A 15431-nucleotide genomic window follows, 5' to 3' on the forward strand; every position below is an offset into this window, starting at 1 on the left:
CATCCGCGGTGAGTAGTTAAGAAATGCCAGGGGAGTTGGTGTCCAGTTTCACGCCTGGACAAGAGTACAGCTTGGACTTGCTTCCGGGGGACTCTGTGGTTTCGTAGAAGGAGCCTGAGGTCTGGTCCGTGGGCATCAGCACTGAGCGCTGAGCCGGGCACCTGCTGCACACCCCACCGCCCCTGCTTTCTGCACTCAGCTGCCCACTCATATCCCAGTGCAGGAAGCCCAGGAGACTCAGAATCCACAGAGAAAGCCCAGAGTGAAACGTTGTGCTTCACTTTCAAGAAAGGAAAATCATTCATATTCTTTACAAGAATGAAAAGCACAGATTAACATTGATCTCTTTTAATTTTTAGGCCAATTTTGAGGAGTCAAAGTCAGAGCAGTCAATCTGTGTTGTGAGCCGACAGCTGCAGAAGCGTGTCTGAGGTGTCCGGTGGAGGTGGCGGCCGAGCTCTGGGACTAACCAGCATGCTGGGGATGGCACTGTGTCAGGATGCAGGCAGATCCGCGCAGAAGTGTCTAAAATTAACAGTCCTCTGCAGGGGTGAGGGAGAGGGAGGAAGAGACGCTTTAGTGAGGATAAATATTTTCTTTCACATTTAAGCAATTACAGAGTTTTTACTTTCAACTATCAACAGGCACATTCTTTAGAAAACATGAACTGTCAGCCGGGCACGGTGGCTCACGCCTGTAACCCCAGCTCTCTGGGAGGCTGAGGCAGGTAGATCACCTGAGGTCAAGAGTTCAAGACCAGCCTGGCCAAAATGGTGAAACCCCGTCCCTACGAAAAATACAAAAAAAGTTAGCTGGGCACAGTGGCACACGCCTGTAATCTCAGCTACTAGAAAGCTGAGGTTGTCCTGGCTAACCTGGCGAAACCCCGTCTCTACTAAAAAATACAAAAAACTAGCTGGGCGAGGTGGTGGGCTCCTGTAGTCCCAGCTACTCGGGAGGCTGAGGCAGGAGAATGGCATAAACCCAGGAGGCGGAGCTTGCAGTGAGCTGAGATCTGGCCACTGCACTCCAGCCTGGGCGACAGAGCGAGACTCCATCTCAAAAAAAAAAAAAAAAAAAGAAAGAAAGAAAGAAAGCCGAGGTTGAACTCAGGAGGTGGAGGCTGTAGTGAGCCGAGATCCCGCCATTGCACTCCAGCTCAAGGGCAACAGAGCGAGACTCCATCTCAAAAAAAAAAAAAAGAAAGAAAGAAAAAAATACATGAACTGTCTTCAAATTTTGTCATGCCTTCCCCCTCTATCCTAGGCAAGCTAGAAAGCATTACCAACAGTGGCTCTTCAGAGGCTTTTGGTTGGAGATGTGAAGACAAGCCGTGGAAAAATCAGGTTTCTTTCCAAGCCCCTCAGCCCTGCCTTTCTATTCCCAGACCTGAATGCAGCCTGACTCAGGCTACCCCATTGCATCACCACCTGCGGCCATGACTCTGGGGAAAGGCACAGCTGGTGATGCCGATCAGAGCCTCTGCAGTCTTATGTGGCTTTTCTAACTAATTCTAAACCTTCAGATCCCATGGTATAAAAAGGTCGTACCTTCTGGAGGGACGTCGATGGTTTTAGGATGGAAGCACCAGGGGACCCCACGAACGACGTCATTGAAACAGCAGCCCCTACTTGTACACTGGGAGGCCGTGATGCCAGGAAAACCACAGTTCTGTCTTTCATCAGGGTCCACTTCACATGTCTCTAGAAGTGCACAGGTGAGAAGCAAAGTAAGTTGTGGGCTGAATTCCTTGATGTTATTGTGCACACACCCATCCAGCTTCCTTCTCCAATGACATCAGCAACCATCCGGTGAGGCAGATAGAAAACCCTCAGGACATGAGAGGGAGATGTGGTCCTCACATCCTGATGTGCAAACATTACGCTCAGGGAAAATGCAAGGTGCCCCGGGTTTGTGGACTTTGCATCTTTCTAGGTAACTTATTTATTCACTTTTTAATTTCAACAAATGATTATTAAATTTTACTCAATACATAAATATTTACTGAGCACCATCTGTGTGCATGAGAAGTGGGAACTAGCATGGCAAAAGCCAGGCACTGTGCCAGGTGAGAGGGACCCAGAAATTAAAACCAGAGAAGTCGTCATTAAGAGTCTAAGGATCTGGGCCAGCCTCACGCCTGTAATACCAGCACTTTGGGAGGCCGAGGGAGGTGGATCACTTGAGGTCAGGAGTTCAAGAGCAGCCTGACCAACATGATGAAGCTCCATCTCTACTAAAAATACAAAAAATTAGCCGGGCGTCATGGCACATGTCTGTAATCCCAGCTACTTGGGAGGCTGAGGCAGGAGAATCACTTGAACCCAGGAGGCGGAGGTTGTAGTGAGCCAAGATCGCGCCATTGCACTCCAGCCTGAGTGACAGAGCAAAACTCTGTCTCAAAAACAAAACAAAAGAGTCTGAGGATCTGATGGAAGAGAAAGGCAAGAAAATGTGCGAGACAACGCAAGGCCGTCATCCCAGGGTGCCCGGGGTAACCACGGGGGTAGGGGGCGGTCCCAGGAGGAGCCAATGACAAGCAGGCTGAACAAAGCAGGGGGGCTCCCTGCCGGAGGAGATTCACCAGGGGAAGATGGAGCCACACGGGCAAAGGCCATTCCAGAGACCCAGATGTGCTCAAGAGGTGGAAGGCCATTGCAGGTAAGGTGAGAGGACGACGGGGTGGGGTGGTCTAGGAGGAGCCGACAGAGGGCTGTGAGCTGTGAAACAGCTTGAAGCAGAGCAGTGAGGAAAAGGGCTAGAGGGGGGAGACACGTGGACAGATGGAGCTGGCTGGGGCTGCCACAGGATCTTATACAAGACGTTCTAACACAAGAGCTTCAGACTCAGAGCTCCGCAGAATCAAAGGTCTAAGAAGGCAACCTATTAGGATCTGGCGGTTGACAGCCTGCAGCAGGGGGGGCAAGAGGAGCCCAGAGCACCCTCCCTGTCCCTGTCCCTGTCTGTGTCCTTGTCCCTGTCTTGGGGCATAGGAGGGGAGGAGCTCCGCTGGCCACACTGGCTCAGGTGAGGGTGCCCCAGGGGAGGCCAGGAGGGGCTGCTCTCTTGTCTACTTTGCTATCGGGGACGGCCTCGAGCTCTCTTTGGAGAAAGTGTTCCTGGCTTGCTGGGAAGGATCCGGGTTCACCTCCCGCTGCCCAGCAGCTTCCATGGGAACGTTGCCCTCCTGGGGTCTGGATCCATCACGAAGTGAAGTGACCATCGCCCACCCCCAGGGTATTGTGGGGGTCAAGAGAGGCCCTGTGGTGAGGGAGGATCATCATGCTGGGGGGTGAGGGAGTTTCCTCCGCAGGAAGGATTTCCAGCCCCGGCGCTCTGCCTCCAGCAGACGCTGTCTTGCCCACCCGCTTTGTCGGATGACGGAAATAAATGGAAATGGTTTCCACATGGGAATGCGCTAAATTGTAACCACAATTTTCTAGATTTCTGTTGTAACGGGATCATGGACCTGAGTCACCCACAAGGAAGCTCTGAGCCTCGAGCCAGAGGGTGTGTGGGGCAGGGGAAGGGGAGTTAGCCGAGGCCTCTGTGATCCCATAGCACAGGGGGCAGGGCTGGGGGCTGGGTGGGAGCAAGGGCGGAGGCAGATGGGCCTGGGGGTGGCCAGCATGGGGACCCACCCAGTTCATTCTGTACACCGAGGCCACCTCCTCTCTCGGGTTCCAAAGTTCCCCCGCTCCCTGCCATGCGCTTGGGAGCTTCCCACTGGTGCCCAATGCTGGCTTCTATGCTACGCAAGCCCACCCCTCAGGCCCCGTACCCCACAGCAGCGATCAAGAGGTGGCTGGAGGGCAGTAGAGGCATGGACAGCACCACTGGGTGCCCCCTCTTCAGGCCTCTCTGGAAAGCCTTGCTTTGGAAACGTGGAAAGCCCTTTCTCCTGCCCCCACGTTGAAACTGTACCTAACAACAGCAAATAACTTATTCATCTCCCTGCAGCTGACAAAGTGCAAGTCCCAGACGCTGCCACACCACATTTCCTGACAGCCCTAGGGCAGACCATTGATCCATTCTGCAGGTAAAGGAGTTGAGACGCAAACACTTCCCAAGGAAGCAAGAGTGGGCTCTTCCTCCACTCCCTAGAAGGAGCCAGGGCAACCGATCCACTTGACAACACCAGGGAACAGGGGTTGCCAGCCACGCAGTCATGGGATGATGGCTTTGACTCCCAGAGCACGGATCCCAAGGGAGCCCAGGAATCTGTGGGAGAGGGTCTCCCAGTTGGCCACCACTGGGATGGGCATTTGGGCCTGTGGAAGAGGGTCTCCCAGTTGGCCATCAATGGGACGGGCATTTGGGCTTATCTGGATGGGCCTTGGGAGGGTCTGCCCCTGGGGGAAATGTTGGCATGAACACTCGGAAGCACTATTCTGAGACTCCACACCAACACTTCCTCTTTGAAACATGGCACTTGGGAGGATTGTGAAGTCTTCCCAACATGGGAAAACAGCCCTGACCGAGGGCAGCACCCTCCTCATCGCACATCTCAAAGGCCTCCTGGGGCCCTGCCGCCCTGTGTTAGTTTTTCTCCCCCTGCCTTTGCCGATCCTGTAACATTGGACCTAGAACAGCACCTGGCACAAAACAGGTGCTCAAAAATATGTATGTAAAACAGTGGCTCCAGGCAGAGGCTGCCCGAGCTGGCTGTGGCCCCACAGAGCAGGAAGAAGCACGCCTTACCTGTCTGGGCCTGGGCCAGGGTGCCAAGGGCCAGCATGGACACCAGGACCAGGACGCAGATCACCTTGTTCTGCATGGGGGCCATTGCCTTCTCTCTGCTCCAAAGGCGACCCCGAGTCAGGGATGAGATGCCGTCCGAGCCCCGGATTTTATAGGGCAGGCTCTGTTTGCTTAAAGAACGTTAGGTAACGTTTGCCTAAGGAGGTTCTGGGATCCTCTGAGACAGTAATCTCCACTGATTTGTAGCAAAGGTGTTTCCCAGACACGGTCAAGCCACATGGAAGGATTTGCTGATAGAAGAGAGGGCATGTGGGGAGGTCATCTTGGCTGAGGGATCTGAGATTCAGAAAGTCCCTCTTATCCCGTGGGAGTCTCCTCCAACCTGACCGTAATCCAGGTCCTACCCATATCTGAGAGGCCCTCCCACCAGGGTAAATACTGCACTCACTGCAGAAGTGATTCATAGTGAGAGATGGCCGGGAAAGGCTCGGCCGTGACAAGAGTGGCTCACAGGGTGGCCACCGTGACCTTGCAGGGGGAAGGGAAGGAGCTCATGAAGTCCATTTCATCTGCTCTGGTCTCAGATTGAAATGGGCCTGTGAGCAGTTTTCAACTATTTTGAAATCCAAGTCTCCAAGTCTGTGTCTGAACAAGACGAGTAGGGAAATACAAGGCCTGCTCCCCCCGCCCCCAAGGGATCTGGGCCTTCAAACTGCATCTTTTCTCATGAATTTCATCCGGTTAGACATGTCCACGGCAAATTTGCATGTGAGCAAAGCACCCGAGGTCCTTCGTGGGGGAAGTGGGCCCCATCTAAAGGGGCTCCTGCTTGGGTTCGCACGGACGGCAGTAACTGGCAACCGTTCAGCATCCTAAGCCAAGGAACTGCATGCACATTTTTACTTATGTATCTAAGCTAATTCTTTCTTTTCTGTTCTTTTTCCTTTTACAGTGGAATTGTTTTAGTAATGAAATTGTAGGCCTGGTGCAGTGGCTCACGCCTGTAATCCCAACACTTTTGGAGGCCGAGGCAGGCAGATCACTTAAGGTCAGGAGCTCAAGACCAGCCTGGCCAACATGGTGAAATCCCATCTCTACAAAAAATACAAAAATTAGCTGGCATGGTGGTGGGTGCCTGTAATCCTAGCTACTCCCGAGATTAAGTCAGGAGAATCACTTGAACCTGGGAGGCAGAGGTTGCAGCGAGTCGAGATCACGCCACTGCACTCCAGCCTGAGTGACAGATTAAGTCTCCTTCTGGGAGGGGTTGGGGGCAGGGGGGGAGAAACAAATTGTATATACCAGCTGCCATCAAAAACTGACAAAGTGAACATGGTTCACTCTGCTGTGTCTATGGGACTCCCTCCCTCCCCCTCCCATGCCTTCCCAGTTAGTCCTCTGGACTCCTGTATTTTAAAGGACTGCCTCCTCCTCTCCTGCTCCAGGCCTCCAGAACTGTGCGAGAATCCATCTCTGTCGTTTAAGCCACTCAGTCTGTGGGACTTTATTACAACAACGCCAGGAAGTTAACACAACCAGAGTGACTCTGCCCTGGGAAGAAGAAAGTATTGAGATCAGACTTCACTAAATATTAGCTCTGAACTAACACCAGTCAGAGACCCAGACCCCATCGTGGTTCACCAAAGGGTGCAGCTTGTGGGTTGGAGGTGACAGGGCAGTCTGGGCCCACGTGGGTCTCACAATGGGTCCAATAAGGTCACACACCCTCCACTGGGGGAAACAGATACCTACAGACACAAAAAGTGGAAATCGGTGTCACCTTTTTGGAAATTAACATGGTACTTTGTATCAAGAATCTGAGAAAAAGTCCACTCTTAGACCCAGTAGATCTGCACTGGTGGGTGTTCTCCCATCTAAGTCCTAACTAGGCCCAACCCTGCTTAGCTTCTGAGATTCAGACAAGATCAGATGCACTCAGGGTGCTATGGCTACAGACTATGTTGGTGGATGATCTAAAGAAAAAATCCTATACACAGGGAAAATCACTTTGCATGAAGATATCCATCAAAAGAAATCTTAGTTCATAATAAAAACGTGTAATACGAGGAATTATTAACTAAATGTTAGTTTAGCTACATGATGAAATATTATGGAACCCTCCCTAGCATATTTCTGTGGAATTTGTAATAACATGGAATAGTTTCATGCTTTAGTGTTAAAAAGAACAGGATACAAAAGTTTACAAACCACCCAGTAGAAAAAAACAAAGAAAAAAAAAAGAAAATATACCAGTGGCCATCAGAGAGTGCTTAAGTATCAGTTACGTCTTTTTCCCTGGATTCTGCCTTCCTATTTACTGAAATATCTCTATGATAAACATCATTAACTTTTACAGTGGAAAAATACTGTATGCTTACAGTTAAAATGTTAATGATTTTACTCTCCCCAAAAAGAGAGAGGAGTTCCCCTACCTTCCCCAGTCAATGACTCAGTGAGTAAGAGACGGAGGCGGGTGTTTAACTTTGGGGTTCTCTGCAGGCCATGTCCCATGACACGCTTGCCCCATGACCTGTGTCCTCGCACCTTCCCTGAAGTTAAACACAGGTCTAAAGTTGTGGTGTGAGTGGCCTGTAATCTCTTAGATTGTAGCACCTGCTAGGGAGAAGCTGCCCATTCCTGCCCACTGAGTCCTCCTCGTCCCACCCAACAAATCCCAGAGGCCCAACTCAGTACAAACCAGTGAGATGCAGATGTGCCCATGGAGGGAGGAGAACACATCTGACCTCATCAATGGTAAAACGGCCCCCGCCCCTCCTCTCCACACTCCCTGCCCCTCACAGCCACCTGCTGCAGCTCCTACCACCCTTCCTGTTCAGAGGGGCACAGCAAGGCAGGACAGCCCTTCCATCGATCACGGCTCCAAGAGCCAAGAAAGCCTAACCGTGGCCTCCAAAGAGCTGAGAACTGGGAGTGAGACATCACTCACATCATCAAATGTCGAAGAGAAAAACCTGACAGAAGCAATGGGGAAAAGATTCCCTATTTAATAAATGATGTTGGGAGAACTGGCTAGCCATATGCAGAAAATTGAAACTGGACCCCTTCCTTACACCTTAGACAAAAATTAGCACAAGATGGACTAAAGACTTAAAGGTAAAACGCAAAACCATAAAAACCCTAGAAGAAAATCTAGGCAATACCATTCAGAACATAGGTACAGGGAAAGTTTTCATGACAAAAATGCCCAAAACAATTGCAACAAAAGCAAAAATTGACAACGAGTTCCAATTAATGAGCTTCTGCATGGCAAAAGAAACTATCATCAGAGCAAACAGACAGCCTACAGAATGGGAGAAAGTTTTTGCAATCTATCCATCTGACAAAGGTCTAATATCCAATCTACAGGGAACTTAAACAAATTTACGAGAAAAAACAACCCCATTAAAAAGTAGGCAAAGGACATGAACAGATGCTTCTCAGAAGAAGATATTCATGTGGCCAACAAACGTGAAGAAAGCTCAACATCACTGGTCATTAGAGAAATGCAAATCAAAACCACAATGAGATACGATCTCATGCCAGCCAGAATGGCAGTTACTAAAAAGTCAACAAACAAAAGATGCCAGTGAGGTTGCAGAGAAAAGGAACGCTTTTACACTGTTGGTGGGAATGTAAATTAGTTCAACCATTGTGGAAGACAATGTGACGATTCCTCAAAGATCTAGAAGCAGAAATATCACTTGACCAAGCAATCTCATTACTGGGTATATACTGAAATATAAATCATTCTATTATAAAGATATATGCACGCGTATGTTCATTGCAGCATGATTCACAATAGCAAGGACATGGAATCAACCCAAATGCCCATCAATGATAGACTGCATAAAGAAAATGTGGCACACCAGTGGAATACTATGCAGCCATAAAAAGGAATGAGATCGGCCGGGCGCGGTGGCTCAAGCCTGTAATCCCAGCACTTTGGGAGGCCGAGACGGGCGGATCACGAGGTCAGGAGATCGAGACCATCCTGGCTAACACGGTGAAACCCCGTCTCTACTAAAAATACAAAAACTAGCCGGGCAAGGTGGCGGGCGCCTGTAGTCCCAGCTACTTGGGAGGCTGAGGCAGGAGAATGGCGTAAACCGGGAGGCGGAGCTTGCAGTGAGCTGAGATCCGGCCACTGTACTCCAGCCTGGGTGACAGAGCGAGACTCCGTCTCAAAAAGAAAAAACAAAACAAAAAAAAAAAAAAAAAAAAAAAAAAAAGGAATGAGATCATGTCCTTTGCAGGGACATGGATGGAGCTGGAAGCCATTATCCTCAGCAAACTAACACAGGAACAGAAAACTAGGCATCAAATGTTCTCACTTATAAGTGGGAGCTGAATGACAAGAACACATGGATTCACGGGGGAAAAAGACAAACTGGGGCCTGTGGAGGAGGGACAGGGTGGGTGGAGGAAGAGCATCAGGAAGAAAAGCTAATGGATGCTGGGTTTAATACCTGGGTGATGGGTTGATCTGTGCAGCAAACCGCTGTGACACATGCTTCCTTATGTAACAACCTGCACTTCCTGCCCATGCACCCTGGAACTTAAAAGTTGAAGAAAATAATAATAATAATAATAACTCCTCTTGTATTGGTAATTTAGGTTGCTTACAATATTTCACTATAAAGGAAGATTTCTTTTGATGGACATCTTCACACAAAGTGATTTTCCTGAGTTTAGGATTCTTTCTGGGACGCAGATACACAGGTCTCAATTCTACACCCTCCTTTCCAGGTGCCACCAACTCTGCCAAGCTGTAGTTACTTAAACTACCAATGCTTAGGCACAGCTCCACCCAGGCTAGAATGCAGACCTGCTCCTCCCAGTGGGTGACTTTGGAATTAAGCTGCTGACTCCTTGCCAAGGTTTCAGCCTGGGTTAGTGTGGACTCTGTGGATTCTCATTTATCAGCACCCCAGTCCCTGCAGTGAGTGGACTGGGCCAGCTCCCTTCCTCCACACCATGTCCCTTCCTCCCTCTCACGGGCACTGCTGGAGCCTTGGCTCCTTGGCCTCTGTGCTGCCCCTGTCCTGGCCACATGCACTGGCTGGTGCAGCCCAAAGACCCTCCTCCTCCCATGACCCAAGTATTCCCTCTGGCCATCTGCCCACCACCCTGGCCTCAACCCTGTGAATATGGCCCCTGGTGGTGGTCAACCCATACCTACCCAAGACATAAACATGTGGTGAAGTTTTTAGTCCAGGTGTGAAGATTTTCTGTCTGGTTTGGACTGATGATGAACAGTTCCTGCTTCTACTGAGGAAAGGTCAAGAACTACAAATTATCTGTACGGAGAAGGTCCCAAGGATGGTAGTGGCTCATCCCTGGTACTGCTTCCAAGGCCTGTTCCCACCATGATACTCCATGAGTCCCAGAGATAAAGACATGATGAAGAAGAGGCCAGAGTGTCCATTGGTTTAGTGATCCATCAAGATTGACCAAGAGGAAAACTTTCGTTTGCTGGACAAAGGCCCAGGATTTGATCACCTCTAAAGACACTCATTACACTTTATTTCTATTTTTATACCTTGTAACCATGTCTTCCCTTTGTCAATTACTTGCTCTGAAGCCCAGGCACCCTGACCGAATGTCCATCATCCATCGGTGGGGGATGCGTGCGGGATTGTGCCATCTGGGCATATCGTATCTCGTCGGTTGTGTCCTTATCCGAGTCTCTGTGTCCCTGTTGTGCTGTGCCTTTGGAGGACAGAGGCCCTGACAACAGGTGTGGCCCGGGCCACCTGTCTGAGGGGGCCACCAGTCTTCCGCCTTTGTACAAACTTCACACCTGCAGGAGACACTGAAGACGTTCATACCACTTTTATCATTCGACTTGCTGCTGGAAGTTAATGCAAAAGCATAGGGCCGCAATGGTCCCTCCCAACAACAATCCTGTTTCATCATCCTAACAACCCTAAGATTTAGCTAAGAGAAGTTACGAGGGAGGACTCTGGAAAAGAGGGGGCTTAAAGAAAATGCCTGAGCTGCATGATCACCCAGGGGGCAAGGCCTGGACTCCTGGGGTTCCTGTTCCCACCCCGGGTTCACTGCCCATGTTCTAGGGTGGCACTGCCTCACTCTTGGGCCGTCCTCACCACTAGAGAACCACTGAGGCACTCAGCGGCATGCAGGCTGTTGCCCTTGGTAACAAGGGCCCACGCATTGTGTGGCCGCAGTCAGCACTGCTCAGCAGTCCTCCAGGATGTCACCAGGTGTGCTAAATGCGTGACTTCGTTTTTAAATATATGTTGGGGGAGATCCAAGCATCTCTCTATCAAGCTGCTCTCCCTCTTTTGTATCCTCACATACTTGCTTCAGCATGAGAGGAAGGGGTGACTGTGTTCTCTCAAGCTCAGAGCTGAACGTAGCCAGGCTCCCCATGACAGACTCGTCTTTAATGCACATGGCAGAGAATGTGTGAAGTGCACTCCTCTGTCCGTTACTTTCTGTTTTTAAATTCCTACTTTATCAAGGGGATGGAATGTTTAGAAAACTCCTTTGCAAGTCCACCCTTCATCTCTTTTCATTTTTCCACAGAAGGAGTTGCCCCTAAGATTGGGAATGAGGGAAGGATGTTCATTTGTATTTAACATAGTCCTAGATGTTCTAGTCACTGGAATAAGGCAAGAAAAACAAAAAACAAAAATGATACAGATGGAAAGGGAAGAAATAAAATTAGCTCTTTGCAAATGGCATAATACCCTATGCACAAAATCTCAAGGAGTCTGTGAAACAAAATGAAAACAAAAAAACTTTCAGAAATAGGAGAGCTCAGCAAGAGCATAGCACACAATATCAGCACACAAAAACCAACCACATTTCTATATACTATCAGTGAATGTGAAGAAACTGACATTAAAATCACAAACGCCATTTACAATCACTCAAAAAATTGAATATGTAGGTATACACTTCACAAAACATGTACAGGATCTATATGCTGGAAATGACAACATTCCGACAAAGGAAATTAAATGACAAATGGAGAGGCATACCACGTTCATGCAAATGGAGAGGCATACCATGTTCATGGATTGGAAGATAATGTAGCAAAGACATCATTTCTCCCCAGATTGATTTATAGGTTTAATGCAATTCCTATCAAAACCCCAATAGGCTTTTTGGTGAACATAGATAAGCTTATTTTAGAATTTTCAAGGAAAGACACACTCCCTGTAATAGCTAAAACAGTAAGAAGCAAACGGAAGGGATCACTCTACATGATATGAAAGTTTACTATAGAGCTGTAGAAACCAAAGTAGTGTGGTAGTGGCAGCAGGATAGACATGGAGATCAATAGAACAGACCAGAGAACGCTGAAATAGCCCCACACAGATATGCCCAGCAGATTTTGGCAACGGTGTAAAAGTGATTCCATGGAAGAAATAGAGGCTTTTCAACAAACGGTGCAAGAACAATTGGACCTCCATGGGGGGAATGGGGGGAATGAAACTTGATCTAAATAAACCTTGTACAAAACTCAAAATACATCGTAAATTGTAAAGCATAAAACCATAAAACTTTCAGAAAAACATCTTTGGGACCTCAAACTGAGCAAAGGCGTCTTCCACTTGACACCATGAACATGACACTTAAAAGGAAAAATTGATAAATTAGATCTCATTGAAAGAAAAACTCTTGCTCTGTGAAAGCCCATGAGAAGAGGATAAAGAGTTAAGCCACAGACTGGGAGAAAATATTTACAAACTACATATTTGGCAAAGGAGTTGTATCTAGAACATATAAAAACTTTCAAAACTCAGGACCTTTGCAATCCAATGAAAATATGGGCCAAAGATATGAGCAGACATCTTACCAAAGAGGATATACAGCTGGCAGAAAACATCATTTGCCATCAGGGAATCCAAATTAAAAGCATAATGAGATACTGATCAGAGTGGTAAATAAACACAGTGGCAACACCAGATGCTGGTGAGAGTTTGGAAAACCACATCCCTCCTGTGTTGCTGGTAGAAATGTAAAATGGTGGCGCCACTCTGGAAAAGAGTGTGGCAGTTTCTTTCTTTCCTTTCTTTCTTTCCTTCTTTCTTTCTTTTTTCTTTCTTTCTCTCTCTCTCTTTCTTTCTCTTTCTTCCTTCCTTCCTTCCTTCCCTGCCTTCCCTCCCTCCCTTTTCTTTCTTTCTTTCTTTCTTTCTTTCTTTCTTTCTTTCTTCTTTCTTTCTTTCTTCTTTCTTTCTTTCTTTCTTCCTCTTTCTTTCCTTCTTTCTTTCCTTCTTTCTTTTTCTTTCGTTCTTTCTTTCTTTCTTTCTTTCTTTCTTTCTTTCCTTCCTTTTAGACGGAATCTTGCTTTGTCACCAGGCTGGAGTGCAGTGGCACTATCTTGGCTCACTACAACCTCCGCCTCCTGGGTTCAAGCAATTCTCCTGCCTCAGCCTCCCAAGTAGCTGGGGCTACAGGTGCACACCACCATGCCTGGCTAATTTTTTTGGTATTTTTAGTAGAGATGGGATTTCACCATGTTGGCCAGGATGGTCTCGATCTCTGGACCTCGTGATCTGCCTGCCGCCTCAGCCTCCCAAAGTGCTGGGATTACAGGCGTGAGCCACTGTCCCTGACCCAGTTTCTTAAAAATCGAAGTATGCAACTATTAAATCCCCCAGTAATTGCACCTGGGTTTTTACTCAACAGAAGTGAAGACTTGTACACAAATGCAAAAACCTGAAAACAAACCTTGGTAACAGTCTTAATTGTAACAGCCAATAACGGGGATCCATCCAGCTGTTTTTCAATAGGTGAATGGTTATCTAAGCACTGGCATAGCCACACTATGGAATACTACTCAGTAATAAAAAAAGGAACAAAGTGCTGATACTCCAAACAACTTGGATGACTGTCTAGGGAATTACTCTGAGCCAAAAAGTCAATTCCAAACGGTTCTATACTGGATGATTCCATTTCCATAACACTTTTGAAATGACAACATTGTAGAAATGGAGAACTGATTAGTGGTTGCGTGGGGTTAGAGACAGGGGTGGAACACTCACGAGGGAATTGGGTGTAGTTTTATAAAGAACAACAGGAAGGGTCCTTTTGATGATGGAATTACTCTGTATCTTCACTGTGGCGGTGGATACTTGAACCTGTACAGGTCATAATATCTTAGAGCTGAACACAGACACACACACATACACACACATGCAACTGGAGAAATTTGAGTAAGATGAATTGCCTACATCAATGTCAATATCCCACTTGTGACCTTGAACTATGGTTTTGCAAAATATTATCATTAGGGAAATGGGGCACCGTTTACACAGGCCCCCTGTGTGTTACGACTGTGTGTGCCTCTGCTATTATCTCCATAAAATTTTCCGTTACAAAAGGTATTATTAGTCCAGTAAGAATGTTTCTGAAATCATAGTTCTCATGACTTCACAAACCAAAAATAACTTTAAAAAATCCTTTTCCTGGGTAGTTTTTCTGTGGCTAGCGATGGTCTCCTCTCCTGGGGACGTGGGAACACTCCTCGGAGGTGATTAAACCGAATACTCAGCCCTAAGTCTCCTGTCCCTGGGGTGTCGCAGCTCCTCCCGGATCCAAAGGACTCACTTAGGAGTTCTTGCCTGAGCCTTACGGAAGCCCCTGGGCTGCAGAACTGTTCTTAACATTGCCCAGCTGAAGGGTTGACTCCTAATGAGATAAAAGACCTGTCTGCTGGGGCTGAAGTGGGTTGCAGACTCTAAACCCTTGACCGTGGTCCCTGAGGCCTGCCTAACCATCGAGCCTATTTCCTGCTTTAGCTTTCAGGCCAACTCTCACTACAGAACCCCCAGGTATGGCTGCTGTGAGTAGCTCTGGTCTGGCAGGAAGTAGACCCCCAAGTTCCCCAGTCCTTCTATCCTCCAGGGAGCTCTGACAGCAGGAGGGAGGTGAGATGAGGCACCCAGGCCACAGGCCTAGGAGACAGCTGCCTAGGGGTCTGGAAATAGCACCTGATCTGGAAGTTTCCAGGTCCGTGGAGGAGTGGGACTGGCTGCCCTCCCCGGAGCCCTTCCTGGCAGCCAGGTCTGGGAAGTTCTTGGGTTTCCTCCGAGAGTGAGCTCGATAGGCCAGCAGCACTCTGGTCCTGGGCTCCGTCCCCCACTCCTGTCCCTTCCCTTTCCCCGCCTCTTCCTCTGTGGCCTCCAGGAACTGAGTACACAACTTTAATACTGCATTGGGAGCCAATAATATTGTAGAAAATATAACTTAAAGGTTGGCCAGCTCCTACACAACATCCCTGCCTGGAGGTGCCCTGGCCTCTGCTGGACCAGTCCCAGGTGCTAACGAGGGAGGATTAGGAGCAGGAGGGTTGAAGGTGGGGGGCTGCGTCCTTGCACCAGCAACTCCTGGTGAAGAGAGTGATTGGTAAATGGCCATGGCACATGTGAAGGGAACAGCAGACCTCAGCAACTCCTGTGACCCTTGGGTCACTGCTCACACCCTCCAGCCACCACTCACTCCCTGTGACTAAGGCCAACTCCCTCTAGCCACCGCGCACACCCTCTGGACACCATCCACTCCCTCCAGACACTGCTCACACCCTCCAGCCACCACCAACTCCTTCCGGCCTCCGATCACACCCTCTGGTCACCGCTCACTCCCTCCAGTCAGGGCTTACTCCCTCCAACGACCACTCACACCCTCCGGCTACTGTTCACTCCCTCTGGCCACCACTCAAACCCTCTGTCCAGGTCCCACATCTTCTGATCAGTGCT

The 15431-nt window shown here is 48.6% G+C and overlaps 1 protein-coding gene across 1 annotated transcript; it reads right to left on the reverse strand.

Moving 5' to 3' along the window:
- Positions 1–332: 332 nt before the first annotated feature.
- Positions 333–4879, reverse strand: TFF1 (trefoil factor 1). The gene is made up of 3 exons (XM_033232562.1): positions 4702–4879; positions 1551–1703; positions 333–542 (listed from the first exon to the last, which is right to left on the reverse strand). The coding sequence occupies exons 1-3, from the start codon at positions 4784–4786 to the stop codon at positions 532–534; spliced, it is 249 nt and encodes an 82-aa protein (XP_033088453.1). The 5' UTR covers positions 4787–4879; the 3' UTR covers positions 333–531.
- Between the last annotated feature and the right edge of the window lie 10552 nt (positions 4880–15431).

This window comes from Trachypithecus francoisi, unplaced genomic scaffold (genome assembly GCF_009764315.1).
Source record: "Trachypithecus francoisi isolate TF-2019V2 unplaced genomic scaffold, Tfra_2.0 Lachesis_group14, whole genome shotgun sequence".
In the NCBI taxonomy this organism is placed as follows: Eukaryota; Metazoa; Chordata; class Mammalia; order Primates; family Cercopithecidae; genus Trachypithecus; species Trachypithecus francoisi.